Raw genomic sequence first — 15385 nt, forward strand, 5'->3', positions numbered from 1 at the left:
CACTGCAACGAAGAGTAGCCCCCGCTCGCCGCAACTAAAGAAAGCCTGCCCCGCAGCCATGAAGACCCAACGCAGCCAAAAATAAATTCATTAATTAAGTAATTTTTTTAAAAAGGGCAATCTCAGTAAAAGAATCATGTACATTGTTAGCAGTTTTCTACAACATAAAAGAGTTGTAAAATAGCTCAAAGACAATGAAAAAAACACAATTCAACAGGAGGTGGTCTTATAATCTCTTTGCCTATTTCAGCGTCTCCCAATTTTTCTTAACAATACTAATTCCTCTGCCTGGAGTGCAATTCATTGAAATTATCTTCATCAAATCAGTATTTACTGAATATCTACCATGTGCCAAGCGCTCTGCTAAGTGCTAGGGGTTCAATGGTGAGGAAAACAGACTCCATTCCAGCTGTCAGTGTCTTTGATAGATCAGCTCATCCACCTATCATAGTCCTTCATTTAAGCTCTCATATAATCTCAATTACAATTCCTGTAATATTGCTGAATCTTTCCTTGTATTATACTTAGCAATTTATTATTCACACTTCATTTTACAGTTCTGGGGAGCAAGATACAAGTCCCCAGTTCTGAATCTTTTTGGCAGAAGATGATATATTACTTTCCTATTCCTGAGGAGGTGAAAACAACTATAGCTCAATTTAGCAAATATGCTTTTGACTCTGTACTATACATAAGATATTATGCTATGTGCTACAGGGAGATGACTAATTCAGCAAAGATATTTTTGAGCAACAACTGTAAAACACAGGGAATGCACAGTTAAATAAGACATGGTGTCTGATCCAGAGGGACTTCAGTCTAATGGAGGAAATAGACGAGTAAGTTAGTGACTTCAACACAGTACGATGAGCACTGTATTAGAGGTGAGTAGTGAGTGTTTCGAGAGTGTAGAGGAGAGGCAGCCATATCAGGGTCAGGGACAGGGATGGCTTCTGGGAGAAGCTGACCCTTAATCTGAATTCCGAAGGACAAGTAGAAGTGAGCTAGGCACAGATAGGAAGGGCATCGCAGATACACACTGAGAATCTGGGAAATTTCAAGAGATAGGCAGGAACTAGATCATAAAGGGCTTCACATTCTCAGGTAAAGAGGCTCAGCTTTCTCCTGGAAGCCATGGAAGAAATTTAAGCAATAAGCATCATTAGGGACTTCCCTGGTGGGCCAGTGGGTAAGACTCTGAGCTCCCAATGCAGGGGGCCTGGGTTCTATCCCTGGTCTGAGAACTAGCTCCCACGTGCATGCCACAACTAAGATTGCACTTGTCACAAATAAGAAGTCCGCATGCTGCAACTGAACAGGCCACAACAAAGACCCCAAGTGCCGCAACTAAGACCCGGAGCAGCCAAAAATCAATAAATTAATTAATACTTTGTAAAAAGCATCATTAGATTTGTATTTTACAAAGATCATGTAGTAGGCTGAATGTGTGTAACACTCTAATCACCGGGATCTGTGACTATGTTACCTTATATGGCAAAAAGAGATTTTGCAGATGTGATTAAATATATTAAGATGGGGAGATGATCCTGCATTATCTTCCTGGGCCCAGTGTGATCACAAGGGTCCTTATAAGAGAGAAGCAGTAGAGTTAGAGTCAGAGAGAAGATGTGAAGAGGAAGCAGAGGTCAGTAAGTAGAGGAGATGCTTTGCTGTTGGCTTTGAAGATGGAAGAAAGAGCCATGAGCCCAGAAATGCAGGTGGCCTGGAGAAGCTGGTAAAAGCAAGGAAATAAATTCTCTCCTAGAGCCTCCAAAAGAAACATGGTCCTGCAGACACGTTTCTGACTTCTGACATCCAGAACTGTGAGATAATAAATCTGTGTTGCTTTAAGACATAATTTGTGGCAATTTGTTACGGCACTGATAGAAAATTAATGCAGATTCCCATTAATACAGATTTTTCCCTTGGAAATTAATGCAAAAAATAAACTGAATGAGGCTGGCTAAGGATCTATGGAAACTCATTAGTAGGCTATGAAAAGCAGTTTAGCATAGTAGCTACAGGCATGAACTTTGGTGAGATGACCCTTACTTAGTTTCATAATTGGGTATAAATTTACTTTTTTTAAGCTTCAGTTCTCATTTGTAAAAGGGGGATAACAGTATTTTTCTCATGGTGTTTTCATGAGGATTAAATAAGAAATAGCAAATTATACATAGTGTCTGGTACAGGGTATGTGCTCAATAACAGTTATTATTATTATTATTATTTATTTATTTTTTTTTTTGCGGTACGCGGGCCTCTCCCTGTTGTGGCATCTCCCGTTGCAGAGCACGGGCTCCGGACGCGCAGGCTCAGCGGCCATGGCTCATGGGCCCAGCTACTCCGCGGCATGTGGGATCTTCCCGGACTGGGGCACGAACCCGTGTCCCCTGCATCGGCAGGCGGACCCTCAACCACCGCGCCACCAGGGAAGCCCCCCAATAACAGTTATTATTAAATGATTACTGTAATTGAGAAGAGAAGGGAGAATAAGGAGAGAGAAGTCTCCAAAGAAGGTAGAAATGTATTCCCTCCTAAGCACTGTTGGAGGAATTAATTCTGCAAAGGCCAGAAGGCACTGTTGTTTTTGTTTTTTGTTTTAATATTTATTTATTTTTGGCTGCGTTGGGTCTTAGTTGCAGTACGCGGGATCTTTCGCTGAGGTGAGCGCGCTTCTCTCTAGTTGTGGCACACGGGCTTCTCTCTAGTTGTGGCGTGCAGGCTCCAGAGCACACAGGCTCAGTAGTTGCAGTGTGCAGGCTCTCTAGTTGTGGTGCGTGGGCTCAGTAGTTGCAGCCCACGGGCTTACTTGCCCCACTGCCTGTGGGATCTTAGCTCCCAGACCAGGGATTGAACCCGTGTCCCCTGCACTGGAAGGTGGATTCTTAACCACTGGACCACCAGGGAAGTCCAGAAGGCACTGTTTTTGCTGAGAGGGGAAGAAAGAAGAAAAGTGATGGGTGCTGAAGGGCATTCCACAAATGGGGGTTGAATGAGTGAACAGATAAGGAGAAAATAGTGTGATCCCCTGCATCTTGAAGAGTGAAAGCCTCTTATTAAGGAATCAGCAAATGCTTGTGGAAGAAAAGATAGGAGATTGTCATTAGAACATGAATTGTCCCTCAAAGAATCTGATTGAAGTCACTAGCATTAGAAATGATAGATGTACACAGAACAACCCTATGAGAGCAACAGCCCTTGGGCTCATGCTGGAGGCAGGATGCTGGAACCTCAGTGCAATGGCAAAAAGGCTTCTCTCAGTGTCACCCTGCCAGGCTACTAATCCCAGAAGCTGGCATCTCATCTTCAATAACAGGGAGTTATGCCTGTTGAAACAAGTTTCCTTGGAGTTAAAAGGATATTGGTAAATCTCTTCTCATTTAAAAATAATTTAAGGGACTTCCCTGGTGGTCCAGTGCTTAAGACTCTGCACTTCCACTGCAGGGGGCACAGGTTCGATCCCTGGTCAGGGAACTGAGATGCCGCATGCTGTGCGGCGTGGTAAAATGCAATGAAATGAAATAAAATAAAATATAAGGTAGTAGATTGCTAGAATTTATGATTTAAGAGGAGGGGCAGGTCTTGCTGATTCTAAATTTGGCCATGGGAGTGGGTAGCTAAAATAGTGTAGAAGGTGAAGGTCTTTGTAGATGAAACCAAGGAACTGTAAGGCTAGGGATGTTTTAAAAAATGGATTGTGTTTTTTAGAGCAGTTTTAGGTTCACAGAAAAATTAAGCTGAAGGTACAGAGATTTCCCCTATGGAAACCCCATGTCCCCACATATGCATAGCCTCTTCCATTGTCAATATCTCCCACCAGAGCAATACATTTCCTGCAACTGATGAACCTACATTGACACCTCATTATCACCCACAGTCCATAGTTTACATTAGGGTTCACTCTTGGTGCTGTATACCCTATAGGTTTTGACAAGTGTATAATGATGTGTAGCCACCACTATAGTATCATACAGCATACTTTCACTGCCCTAAAAACCCTCTGTGCTTCACCTAGTCATCCCTTCCTCCCCCTAACCCTTGGCAATCACTGATCTTTTTACTGTCTCCATAGTTTTGTCTTTCCTAGAAAGTCACATAGTTGGAATCATACAGTATGCAGGCTTTTCAGATTGGCTTCTTTCACTTAGTAATACACATTTAAGATTCTTTGATGTCCTTTCATGGCTTGATAGCTCATTTCTTTTTAGTACTATAATATTCCATTGTCTAAATGTACCACAGTTTATTTATCCAAGGCTAGGGTTTTAAATCATACATATAGTTACTGGAATCATAGTAGATGGACGCTAGGAGTGAAGTTGAAATGACAACTATTGTCACTTGGCAAATGAACAAATGAAGGATAGTGACCAAGAGGAAAAGGAGAAGAGAACAACAAAGGTGGTGAGTATAGACTCAAGTATCCTGTCCTTAAATGAAGGTGAAGTATTATGATTTGGGGGGGGGGCAGTGGGATGGGGAAAAAAGTGCTGATTTTTCCCTCACGAACTCCTACGGTATATAAGCAGAGGAAGATGCAAAACGAGAGACAATGTCCCTGATGAAGGGCTGGATATCAATGAAGGTAGGGAGGAAGAGAATGCTCAGTGAAAGGGTTGAGGATAAAGCCGAACAGCAAGGTGTGGCATAGAAAGGAGCAGTAGGAGGACGAGTTTGGAAAGAAAGCAGAGAGACAGACAAACAAGAATACAACAGAAGTGAGAGGACTGGAGGGCGTGAATCTGTTGAGAGTTTTGAGGGAACTCTTGGGTAAAGTTGTTTCTGCGCTGATCCAGAGTCTTTGAATGGTGCTAATTCTAGGTCACTTTCACTATCTGTGGTCCTATCTGCAATTTGCGGCTTTTGCCTAGGGTTCCAAATTGCATCTTGGTGGTGAGGGTTTTTTTGTTTATGTGCCTTATCTAAATTCAACCTCAAGAGGAATGGTGGCATGTTTAAGCCTGGATTTTGATGAAATGCCTTGAAACAGTGGTTCTCAACTCTGGTTGCACATTACAGCCATCCGGGAAGATCTGAAATGCCCCACCTCCACCCCACCCCAATTGAATCAGAATTTATGGAGGTAGGACTCAGGCATCAGTAGATTTTTAAGCTCCTTAGATGATACAAAAGTGCAGACAAGGTTGAGAACCACTGTTTTCGAACAATTTACAATTTATAAAACATAAAACACACTAAGACTAAAGGCATAAAAGAAGGACAAAGTGCTACGTAAATACAGAAAAGAGAGAGATTAGATCTACTGGGAAGACTTGGGAAGATCTTATGAAAGTCATGCCATTTGAGATGAAGAACTTACGAAGATAAAGATTAGGGTATCGGGAGAACAATCTCATAAAACTATCAGGTTGAGCGAAAGTATGGAGTTTAGAAAATACTGGACCTGATGTACCCACTGGTTCTGCTGCTATATAAGGTAATTGTGGGAGCAAAGTGAAACAAAAATCTGAGAATAGACTGAGTTCTAGACAATGGGTGGTCACTGAAAGTTTTTATACACTGAGTCTAGATAGAAAAGACAAATCTAGAGCAATGTGCAAAATGAAATGGAGGGGAGAGAGCCTGAAAGAGTTATGAGGTTACTGGGTTTTGCAATTATGAGGTTTTTGCAATATTTAATGTTAAGCTGGAGTGGGAATGGAAGGCAAGGAGGAAAGGGAGAAACGTGACAGACCTAGAATTTAAAGGACTAGGCAACTTGAATGTGGAGGATAATAAAGGGGAGTCAAAACTGATCAGAAAATTTTAACTACAGAAGTGGTGTCATTAACAATAATAGAGAAGTTGTTACTTAGTCCAAGTTCATACTGCTTGCCACATGACAGACCAATAAATCAGAGACCAGATGTTGGGGCAAGGAATAGTGACTTTATTTGGAAAGCTGGCAGACTGAGAAGATGGTGGACTCGTGTCCCAAAGAACCATCTTGCCTGAGTTAGAATTCAGGCTTCTTTTATACCTAAAGGGGAGGGAGTAAAGTCAAACATTTCCTGGTTCCCGTCAGCCTCCAGAGGGGATGTGTTAATTTCTTCCTCCCTGCAGTCATTCACAGGTGGGCCTAGTTAGCATGCTTCCTGTGAGCTAAACAAAGGTATTTTAGCATAATGCTCATTACCTGGGAGGCAGGGCTCCCAGATGGGCTATTATGTATAATTTAAGCTTATAGGCAACATCCCTTTAGTGAATAACTTGCAATAGAATACAAAGGTTCTTCCCTGTTACAAAGTCAGGACTTGAGCTGGCTTGATGGAAAGATGATAAGTTTTATTTTATTTTTTTATATAAATAAAACGTTTTATTTATATAAATAAAATAAAATTTTATTTATTTTTAAATAAAACGATAAGTTTTATTTTTACTGTTCTAGTAGAAAATGTTTATGAGACATCCAGGTGGAGATATTTAACAAACAAGTGGGCATGAAGGCTAAGAGATCAAGAGGGTTTGAAACTGGAGACAGAGTTGTAATCTGCTTGGTGTTAATAATGGAGGCTATGGGGGCAGGAGAATTATTAATTTCATCTTGCTGCTGAGCAGCAGGTGCTTGATGAACAGGTTTTATTGCTGCTGTTGAAAGAGAAAGCCAAGTTGTCTAGACAACCAACATTTAGAAAGAGGAGAAGGGGCTTCCCTGCTGGCACAGTGGTTAAGAATCCGCCTCCCAATGCAGGGGACATGGGTTCGAGCCCTGGTCCGGGAAGATCCCAAATGCAGCGGAGCAACTAAGCCCATGGGCCACAACTACTGAGCCCGCGCTCTAGAGCCTGTGAGCCACAACTACTGAGCCCGTGTGCCACAACTATTGAAGCCCATGCACCTAGAGGCCGTGCTCCGCAACAAGACAAGCCACCACAATGAGAAGTCCATGCACCACAACGAAGAGTAGCTCCCGCTCGCCACAACTAGAGAAAGCCTGTGTGCAGCAACGAGGACCGAACACAGCCAAAACTAAATAAATAAAATAAATTAATTTAAAAAAATAAAGAAAGAGGAGGATGAAAGATGATGGAGGACCCAGAGAATGACTAGGAGGAGAGACAGGCAGAAACCCAGGATTCTGCTGGGGCTTGGTGACTGAAGGCAGAAAAAGTCAAGGACGGTGATCCACTGTGTGAAATGCTACAGAGAAGTTAAGGAAACTGTGAACTGAAAAAAATCTTTGGATTTGGCCACTAGGCAATCCTTAACATGTGAGCTTCATAAGTGCAGCTAGTTTTGTTTGTCAGAAGACTGTCACATTGTGCTCCATAACTAAGTACTGAACAAATGAATTGGTGAGATTTCAGAGAACATTTTCAAAAGAGGCAGAAGCCAAGTCTTAAGAAGGATTAAATTAGAATTGGCACTTTCCTAGAAGAAACCCATTATCTCTTTCAGAGTGACCTTTTAAAAAAATAAATCAGATCATGAAACTTTCCTGCTTCAAATGCTTCAGTGGCTCCCTCACTGAGTTTAGGATGAAACCAAACCAAACCACATTGCCTAAGATGACAAACCGAAGACAACCTGGGCTACAGTTTCAACTGAACTGTACCATCTTCCTCCCCGCATGACCCCCCAGCCACCTCCTTGAACCTGTAGTTCTTAACCTGACTCTTTTAATCATGTTCTTTTAATCATGTTAACGTGACTCTTCTAATCATGTTTTAATGATTAATCTTTTAATCATTAAAAGAGTTCCTGACTCTTTTAATCATGCACGTGGTTCCCTTTCACTGGAAAGTGATGTTCCAATTTCTCATCTTGTTAATTCTCTTCTCATCCTTTAGGTCTCTGTTCATGTTATCACCTCTCCAGAAGCTGTTCTAGATCATTCCTGAGTACCTGAAGTATTTCGTGTATTTAAACACATTTGTTCTCTCCTCAACCCCCATTGCCCTCACATGACCTTGTTTTATTTCCTTCCCAGGACCTCCCACAGTCTGGAATAATCTTGTTTCTTTATGTGTTTTTTCTCCGTCTCCTCCCATAGAATATAAACTACATAAGGAGGGAGAAAATGCAAATAGTGGGGGGAATAACCGATGAATGAAAGTTCAGGAAAAGCAGAAGGAGATGGGATCAAGAGCTCCCAGGGAGGAATGAAGTACCCTCTTTTCTGAAACAAGAGCACGGACGGGAGAAGTGAGCAGAAACATTACGCAATCTGATGAGCTCTTTTCCATCCCTTTGGTGGTGGGAATAGCAGCAAATGACTTGATTTTACCCTATCAGCTGGCTTTGTAAGATATGCTATGTATATGGGGTGGAGACCATCCTTTTCTAGATTCTTTTCTCCTTGGCTCTACGAGACTTTGCAGGAGAATCACTGGCCCATATCCCATATGTAAAAAGTGCTCCAGGAACTGTTCAGGTCTTCACAGGTGTTGCTACTGTTATTTTACCATGTGCATGATTCTAAAGGAGGTCCACCCTGCCTGAAGCACCAGGAGAGAACATCTGGGTAGAGGCCCTCAGTGGGGCTTCAGCATTCTTCCTGAGAGACAACGAGTTCAGATTTACAGCGCATTTGTGTTTTTTTCTAAGGGCTTAGGAATGACTAAGCATTACATTCATGTAACCCTGGTGTGCAAGATTACCATAATGTTATTATAACCCCATTTTCTGTTGAAAGGTGGAAATAAGATTTGCTCCAGACTAAACAGGAAGTCAGTGATAAAATTACAGCCATAGGGCTTCCCTGGTGGCGCAGTGGTTGGGAGTCCGCCTGCCGATGCAGGGGACACGGGTTCGTGCCCCGGTCCGGGAGGATCCCACATGCCGTGGAGCGGCTGGGTCCGTGAGGCCATGGCCGCTGAGCCTGCGCGTCCGGAGCCTGTGCTCCGCAACGGGAGAGGTCACAACAGTGAGAGGCCCGCGTACCGCACAAAACAACAAAAACAAAAAATTACAGCCATGGGCTAATCCAGGCTTTCTCACTGTGTGCGCATCACGTCTTTTAGACACTCTAATGTTCAGGCTGACAACTGCCAGGTACGATATTGGCATTCTTTTCAATTCCCCACCTCTCCCTTCACCCCCGCCCCCCGCATCCCACTGTAGACAAACGAGGTGTGCGTGCACTCTTTTTTCAACTTGTCATTTTGAAGTCGGCATTGAGGTGAGGCAGAGTGGCTTGAGCTGGCTGAGGTACATTCCAGAAAAGTCCATGTCCTATGAGGATCAAGGGATAATCTGACTGGAGCACTGGAGCTTCTGCTCTTCCCACAATGAACCTTTTACATCTGAGGATGTAGATAAACTGGGAGCCAAAAAATTTTCAGCAATCAGTAATGTGAGCAAAGAGTGAGCAGGGACTATAGGAGTGGTGGAGTCGGAGGGTGCTGTGAGCAGGCACTCCCCTGTCCCTGCTGCTCGTCTAGGACAGCGGTCCCCAGCCTTTTTGGTACTAGGGACCAGTTTGGTGGAGGACAATTTTTTCCATGGACCAGGGGCTGAGGGGGTGGGGGGATGGTTTGGGGATGATTCAAGCGCATTACATCTATTGTGCACTTTATTTCTATTATTATTACATTGTAATATATAATGAAATAATTATACAACTCACCATAATGCAGAATCAGTGGGAGCCCTGAGCTTGTTTTCCTGCAACTAGATGGTCCCATCTGGGGGTGATGGGAGACAGTGACACCCGAAGTGTGCTGCTTATGTCCAGTCTACTCTGTAAGATGCAGCTTAATTGCCACTCACTGATAGGGTTTTGATATGAGTCTGCAAGCAACTGATTTATTGTGGTCTCTGCAGCCAAACCTCTCTGCTAAGGGTAATCTGTATTTGTAGCAGCTCCCCAGCGCTAGCATCACTGCCTCAGCTCCACCTCAGATCATCAGGCATCAGATTCTCATTAAGGAAAGTGAAGCCTGGATCCCTCGCATGCGTAGTTCACAGTAGGGTTTGCCCTCCTATAAGAATCTAATGCGGCCGCTGATGGAGCTCAGGCGGTAATGGGAGCAATGAGGCCCGGCTATAAACACAGATGAAGCTTCACTCACCTGCCGCTCACCTCCTGCTGTGCAGCCGGGTTCCTAATAGGCCACGGACTGTTACCGGTCTGTGGCCCGGGGGTTGGGGACCCCTGGTCTAGGAGACCACCACCAGCTCAGGTGCCACTCTGCCACGTTTCCCATGAAGCCCTCTTTGCCTACTTCCTCTCTAATAGCTTGCGGAGCCTAGTTTCTGTCTAGAACACATAGGCCCTTCTGGACCGCCCCCGTTTTAATAACAGTCCCTTCCTTATTTTAAAAGTGAGGTAATTCCCTGGCAGTCCAGTGGTTAGGACTCTGCACTTTCACTGCTGAGGGTGCGCGTCTGATCCATGGCTGGGGAACTAGTATCTGGCAAACCCTGCAGAGGGGCCAAAAAAAAAAAAAAAGACTGAGGTGATACTTTCTCCCATCTCCGACCAACTCAGGCTACAGGGAAAAAAAAATCAAGTAAGCCCGACCCAGTTCTGATTACAGCCCATTAAATGCAACTATGCATCAATTACCCTGTAGTCTCACAAACATGCACAAATGAAGATCCAGAACATGTATAAGTTTATGTACCTAATATTTACATATACCTTAATATTAAACCTACACCGTATGTACGGCTATTCTTGTCAACAATGTATGTCCAGATCTTTCTAGACTCACACATTTCTGTCACTATGCTGCCTTTTATGTATGGTAGAAAGCGCCCCAGAGTTGGAAGATCCTGGGTTTGAATCTTTTTTCTTTCATTATTATAGGGCTTGTATAAAGGAGAACCACCTGAGGAGAAAGCGTAGGTAGACCTGGGGAATCAGGCGCCCCATAAAACCACCGTAATTCTCACTGACAATGTTAGGTGTTCTAAACTGCTGAGAATATTTTTCTCTGACATTTCAAACGTGCTTTCACATTAGCGCTTTTCAAGTCCTGCCCAGTGACCTCACGTACGTTGTCAATACTTCTTTGCTCTGCCCTGGAGAGAAAAGGCTTCTCTTAAAGACAAGTCGAGGGAGAAAATAAGGAAAACAAGTTCGTCCTACATCAAGAAATTTACTTTGTGTCCAGCACTGTTTAAATTCCTGACTGGAGAGAAATCAAAAAAGTCAGATTCTGATATAACTAACATTATCTTGGGCCAGAAGCCTAACAACCAAAGCACAGTACAAGGCAGCGACTTACGAACGGCTACGGTGCAAGCTCCCTACCCGGAGCCTCGGTGCAGGTGACAGAAACGACCGCCTGACACAGGGCCCCAGTTCCTCGCCGCGGGGCGCCCTGCGCATGCGCACGCCGCCTCGCTCGAGGGGGGCGGGTCCTAGCTGCCATCTTGCCCCGTACGGGAGCCGCCGCCGCTTACCCCAAAGCAAGGCTGGGGCTGAAGGGTATCCTACCCAGACCGGCTTCCTTTTCCATTGCCAGCCCTGCTCGGCAGCTCTGCCCAGGCTGCTCAGCCCCAAGTATGAACTGACCCGTCGCCCGCAGCACGACTCTTAGCCGCGGCTCGTCCCGGTGCCCATCCCGCGAAACGGAGCGCGCGGGCACCCAGCCTCCTCTCCAGCCGCGATGCCGAACGTGCAGCTGCCGCCAAAGGAGAGCAACCTCTTCAAACGCATCTTGGTAAGTGGCCAGTGGCTGCGCCGCCCACCCCTGGCAGCCCCGGGCCCGGCGCGGCGAGCTGTCTGGCGGCGATGGCGCCTGCGCGGCTGGGCCCGGCCCCCCTGGGTTCTTTGTTTGTGCGCGAACCCGCACGGCCCTACCCCTGCCTCGCAGGGCCCGCCACCCCGCTCTCCTCCCTCCCTCCGCGGCCGCTCCTTCCAGAATCTTCCCGCCGCAGTCACCCTGGGCCTGGGCGCGCCGGCCGGGAGTGGCCCGTGCCCTCTGCGGCGCCTGGCGGCAGGCCTCGCGACCTCCTCCCCCCGGTCCACCCCAGTTACTTTTGCCAGCATCCCTGCGTCCAGGTGTTCGTTCACTGCCTTACGTGGAATCTATTGCACAGCGCACCTCGACACCTTTGAAAGCGGGAGCGATCCTGTAATGGGATGGGATCCGATTTATACCGGTTACGGGAAACTAAAACCCCGGAGACTCATCCTCCCGTTGGTAGAGAGTTTGCCTATTTTTGGTGTGTCGTACTAAGCCTCTTTGGGAAGTACGTGACTCGAAGTGCATTTCTAAGTTCAAAAGCCGAACATAGCTCTGATTGTTTTTAACTCGTACAGGCCCTGTAAGTGGTTAAAGCCGCGCGGACTGGCTGGTATTGCACTTGAGGGGTGCATTTACTTTGATTCCGAGCAGAAACCTGAATAATGGCCCCGTAATGATGACGGCTGCCGGGTGGAGAGGGGAGTTTTCTGTGGGTTATATGTCACCGTCCTGGTACCTTAATGGTTTTCCAGGGAGGAGGGGCAACATGCCTTTGCTTTTCTCAGTAGACACTGGAGACTGATTGTCTTTCATCTGAAAACCAGCGTTTAGATTTTAAGGGTGAATTTATTAATCAGAGCTTGTGTTGGTTATATGACCGTTAGCTGTTGCTTACCTTTATTATATATAAAATAAAGTATAAGCAATTGCAGATAAAAAAAAATCATAGTAGCCGTTCTGTTTCAAGCCAAATAGAAACGTCACACTTAGTCTTCAGAATGTTACAAAAGCTACATAGTAAATGGGATGAAAATTTTGTCTTAATTTTATATGGTGCTTAGTGTTGCGCAAATGATGAGAAACGAGTGTAAAAACATAAATCTAAAGCATTGTGGCAGATTGCTTCATTCGACTTTGCATATATTTTTTCTTTATTTTACTTTCATTTTTCTCATACCCTTGTATTTTTCGCAGTGTGGAATTGGAGAAGTGAACTTTTTTGCCCCTTTTCGGTGGGGTGTTTTGTTGTTATTTTTTTGGTCTAAGGAAACTGAAACATGTTAATGAAAAATTATCTATAAATTGTTGGATTTTAGGACATTTGGTATTATACCTAAAAGATGACAGACACTTATTTTCTCTCTGTATGGATATTTTCTAGTTCAAATCATGTTATCAGTAGCATAATGAAAAACAATTATATGATTTATTATTACTCTAGTTATAAAAAAAATGTAAAGACCACTGCAGAGTTAATTTTATCCCCAAATAAATTGGGAAATGCTAAACATTTTTTATCTGGGTATGTAATGCTTATTATAACGTTACATGAATTTAGGAGGATACTGCAAAAGTGAATGATTTGATTGTCTCAAATTGCAATAAGTGTGGGTAAAGTTTTACTATGACAAATTCCATAGCAAACAGAAGTCTATAATAAAATTATTCTTTAAAGTTTGGTTGGTGGACCAAAATGCTTTGCCACCAACAGTAATTCTTTAAAAATTATCATTTTACTGAAAGACACCCATACCAAATTCACCAGGTTGCTTATCACATGTTCTGCATGGCTTGTACCTGCCTATCTTATTCCCCAGATTGGCTGTTAGCGTTATGTTTTGTTGAATTTTGGACCTATTGCAGACCCTCTTTTACAAATGAGACAATCAAACCCAGGGATGGTAAATGACTAAGTATCTAAGGTTCTTGGTCTGGTTAGTAGCAAAGTTGAAACTAGAGTCTATCTTTTCTACTAAGTAGATATTCCTTACTGAACTTAAGACTTTTCTTTAACCTGAGTACTCGGATACTGGAGATGACCACCTGGGCTTGAATTGTGGCTCTGACACTTACTGGCTGTGTAAACTCAGTAGCTGTGTAAACTCAGTAACTGTGCCTCAGTCTCTCCATCTAAAATGTAGATAACGTGCATCTCATAGGCTTTCCTGGTATTTAAGTAAGGAATAAATGAGAACAGTGCCAGACACATAGTAAGTGCTTCCAATAAGTGTTAACTATTACTATTACTGTTATTGGTAGTATGATACTATTACTTCCAGATCACTTGGTAAGGCGGAAAAAAAATAATATTTCTCTTCTTTTCCTCTTCCCCAGTAGTTCCTTCTGCTTGTTTTTTGGTTTGTTTTTTTTTTTTAAATATTTTTGGAATACGTAATATATTCGCATGGTTCAAAATTCAGGTTTTCCAATCCTCTTTCCCAGCCACTAAGTTCTTTTCCCCATAGGCAATCAAGAAGCCTTAATATAAAGATGTTTTTCTATGAATACTTTTCTAATTCTCCTCTCTATATCCCACCCCTGTTGGTAAGAATTAATCTCTTCCTCCTCCTTGGCTGGTACTGTTTTGCTTTGAACTTGAATGTATATATTGACTATGTATTGAGCAGTTCTTATTTGTCTAGAACCTGAGGATGCAGCAGTGTTTAAAGTAGGCAAGATCCCTGTTCTCAGGAGCCTACAGTATGGTGGGGAAGATAGACACTAAATAAGTACAAAAATGAGTAAGAATGTCAGGAAATGATAGCGCTGTGTAGACAATAGAGTAATATGATAGAGTGTTTTGGGGGGTGCTGTAAGAGGCTGGCACTGTTAGAGTTGTCAGGTAGATGATATGTAAAACTTGATCGTAGGGAATCAGCCATGGGAAGATGTGGGGAGGAACAACATTGCAGGGGGTGGAAGGAACACAAGTGCAGAGGCCCTGAGGTGAGGATGAGCTTGGCACGCTGAGTACCAAAAAGAAAACCCGTAACCACGTAAGTGAAATATTGAGTTAAAGATGCGGTGTTCTGGTGGTTGATGGCTGTGGAGGGCAGGCGTGATTACTTAGCCTGGCTGGTGGCATTGAGGAATAAAGAGGGTTTATTCCTAAATAAACCTAGTCTAATACAAGTGTAAGAGATTTGCTTACACTTGTTTAGACTACAAGTGATGGAAAGACCATAGTCTTGGAGTCAGAGGAGAGTTTGCAACTAAGCTGAACCACTTGTAAATTAATCTAATGGACTTTTAAATTTCAGTTTCTACATCTGTAAGGTGGAGGTCATGACACCTACCTTAAGGAGTTGTTGTGAGTTATAGCAAGTTTTGTACAGACACGTGGTAGTTGCTCAGTAAATAGCAGTATTTTTTTGTGTGTATGCCTTGGTTCCATTCTTGAAGTAGCAAAGACTTTTAATGCAGTTTCTAGTATTTTTCTGTGTTATCACATATGTTTTTGCTTTTGGATTTTGAATAAAAGAAAGCTGTAGCAGTGTGTTGGTTGACAATTAAGGTGTTTTTTTCTTTATCTTTTATAAAAGTAAAAATACTCAGATACCAGAATAGTTTGGCAAGGAGTAGGTTACAGAGGTAAACTTCATGTTATAACTGAAACGAATTGATACAAAACCTTTCCATCACATATGTTTTAGACCTAATTTTGGATCTTGAATTTAGAATTTATATAATGGAATGAAAAGTTGCTACATGTGTATTCATTTTATATAATAATTTTTGTTCAT

The 15385-nt window shown here is 43.3% G+C and overlaps 2 protein-coding genes across 15 annotated transcripts in view; one reads left to right on the top strand and one right to left on the bottom strand.

Moving 5' to 3' along the window:
• Positions 1–11581, bottom strand: part of MTRF1 (mitochondrial translation release factor 1) — a 63317-nt gene extending 51736 nt beyond the window's left edge. Inside the window, exon 1 of the mRNA XM_027116114.1 lies at positions 11468–11581. The gene's annotated coding sequence lies outside the window, so the exon portion shown is untranslated. The remainder of the gene's footprint in view (positions 1–11467) is intronic.
• The window catches only part of NAA16 (N-alpha-acetyltransferase 16, NatA auxiliary subunit), an 80707-nt gene continuing 76814 nt past the window's right edge, over positions 11493–15385 (top strand). For 10 of the 14 annotated variants that reach the window (XR_003434720.1, XR_003434721.1, XM_027116157.1 and 7 more), the window contains exon 1: positions 11507–11615. Coding sequence is in view for 10 of the 14 variants with exons in the window: in XM_027116157.1 (XP_026971958.1) it covers positions 11562–11615 (54 nt within the window). In the remaining 4 variants the exon portion in view is untranslated. Of the gene's footprint in view, positions 11616–15385 lie in introns of all 14 variants that reach the window. The other 4 variants (XR_003434722.1, XM_027116153.1, XM_027116156.1 and 1 more) reach the window with 3 other exon arrangements.

Source organism: Aethalodelphis obliquidens, unplaced genomic scaffold (genome assembly GCF_003676395.1).
Source record: "Aethalodelphis obliquidens isolate GAN/ISIS:26980383/991018 unplaced genomic scaffold, ASM367639v1 scaffold16, whole genome shotgun sequence".
Classification (NCBI taxonomy): Eukaryota; Metazoa; Chordata; class Mammalia; order Artiodactyla; family Delphinidae; genus Aethalodelphis; species Aethalodelphis obliquidens.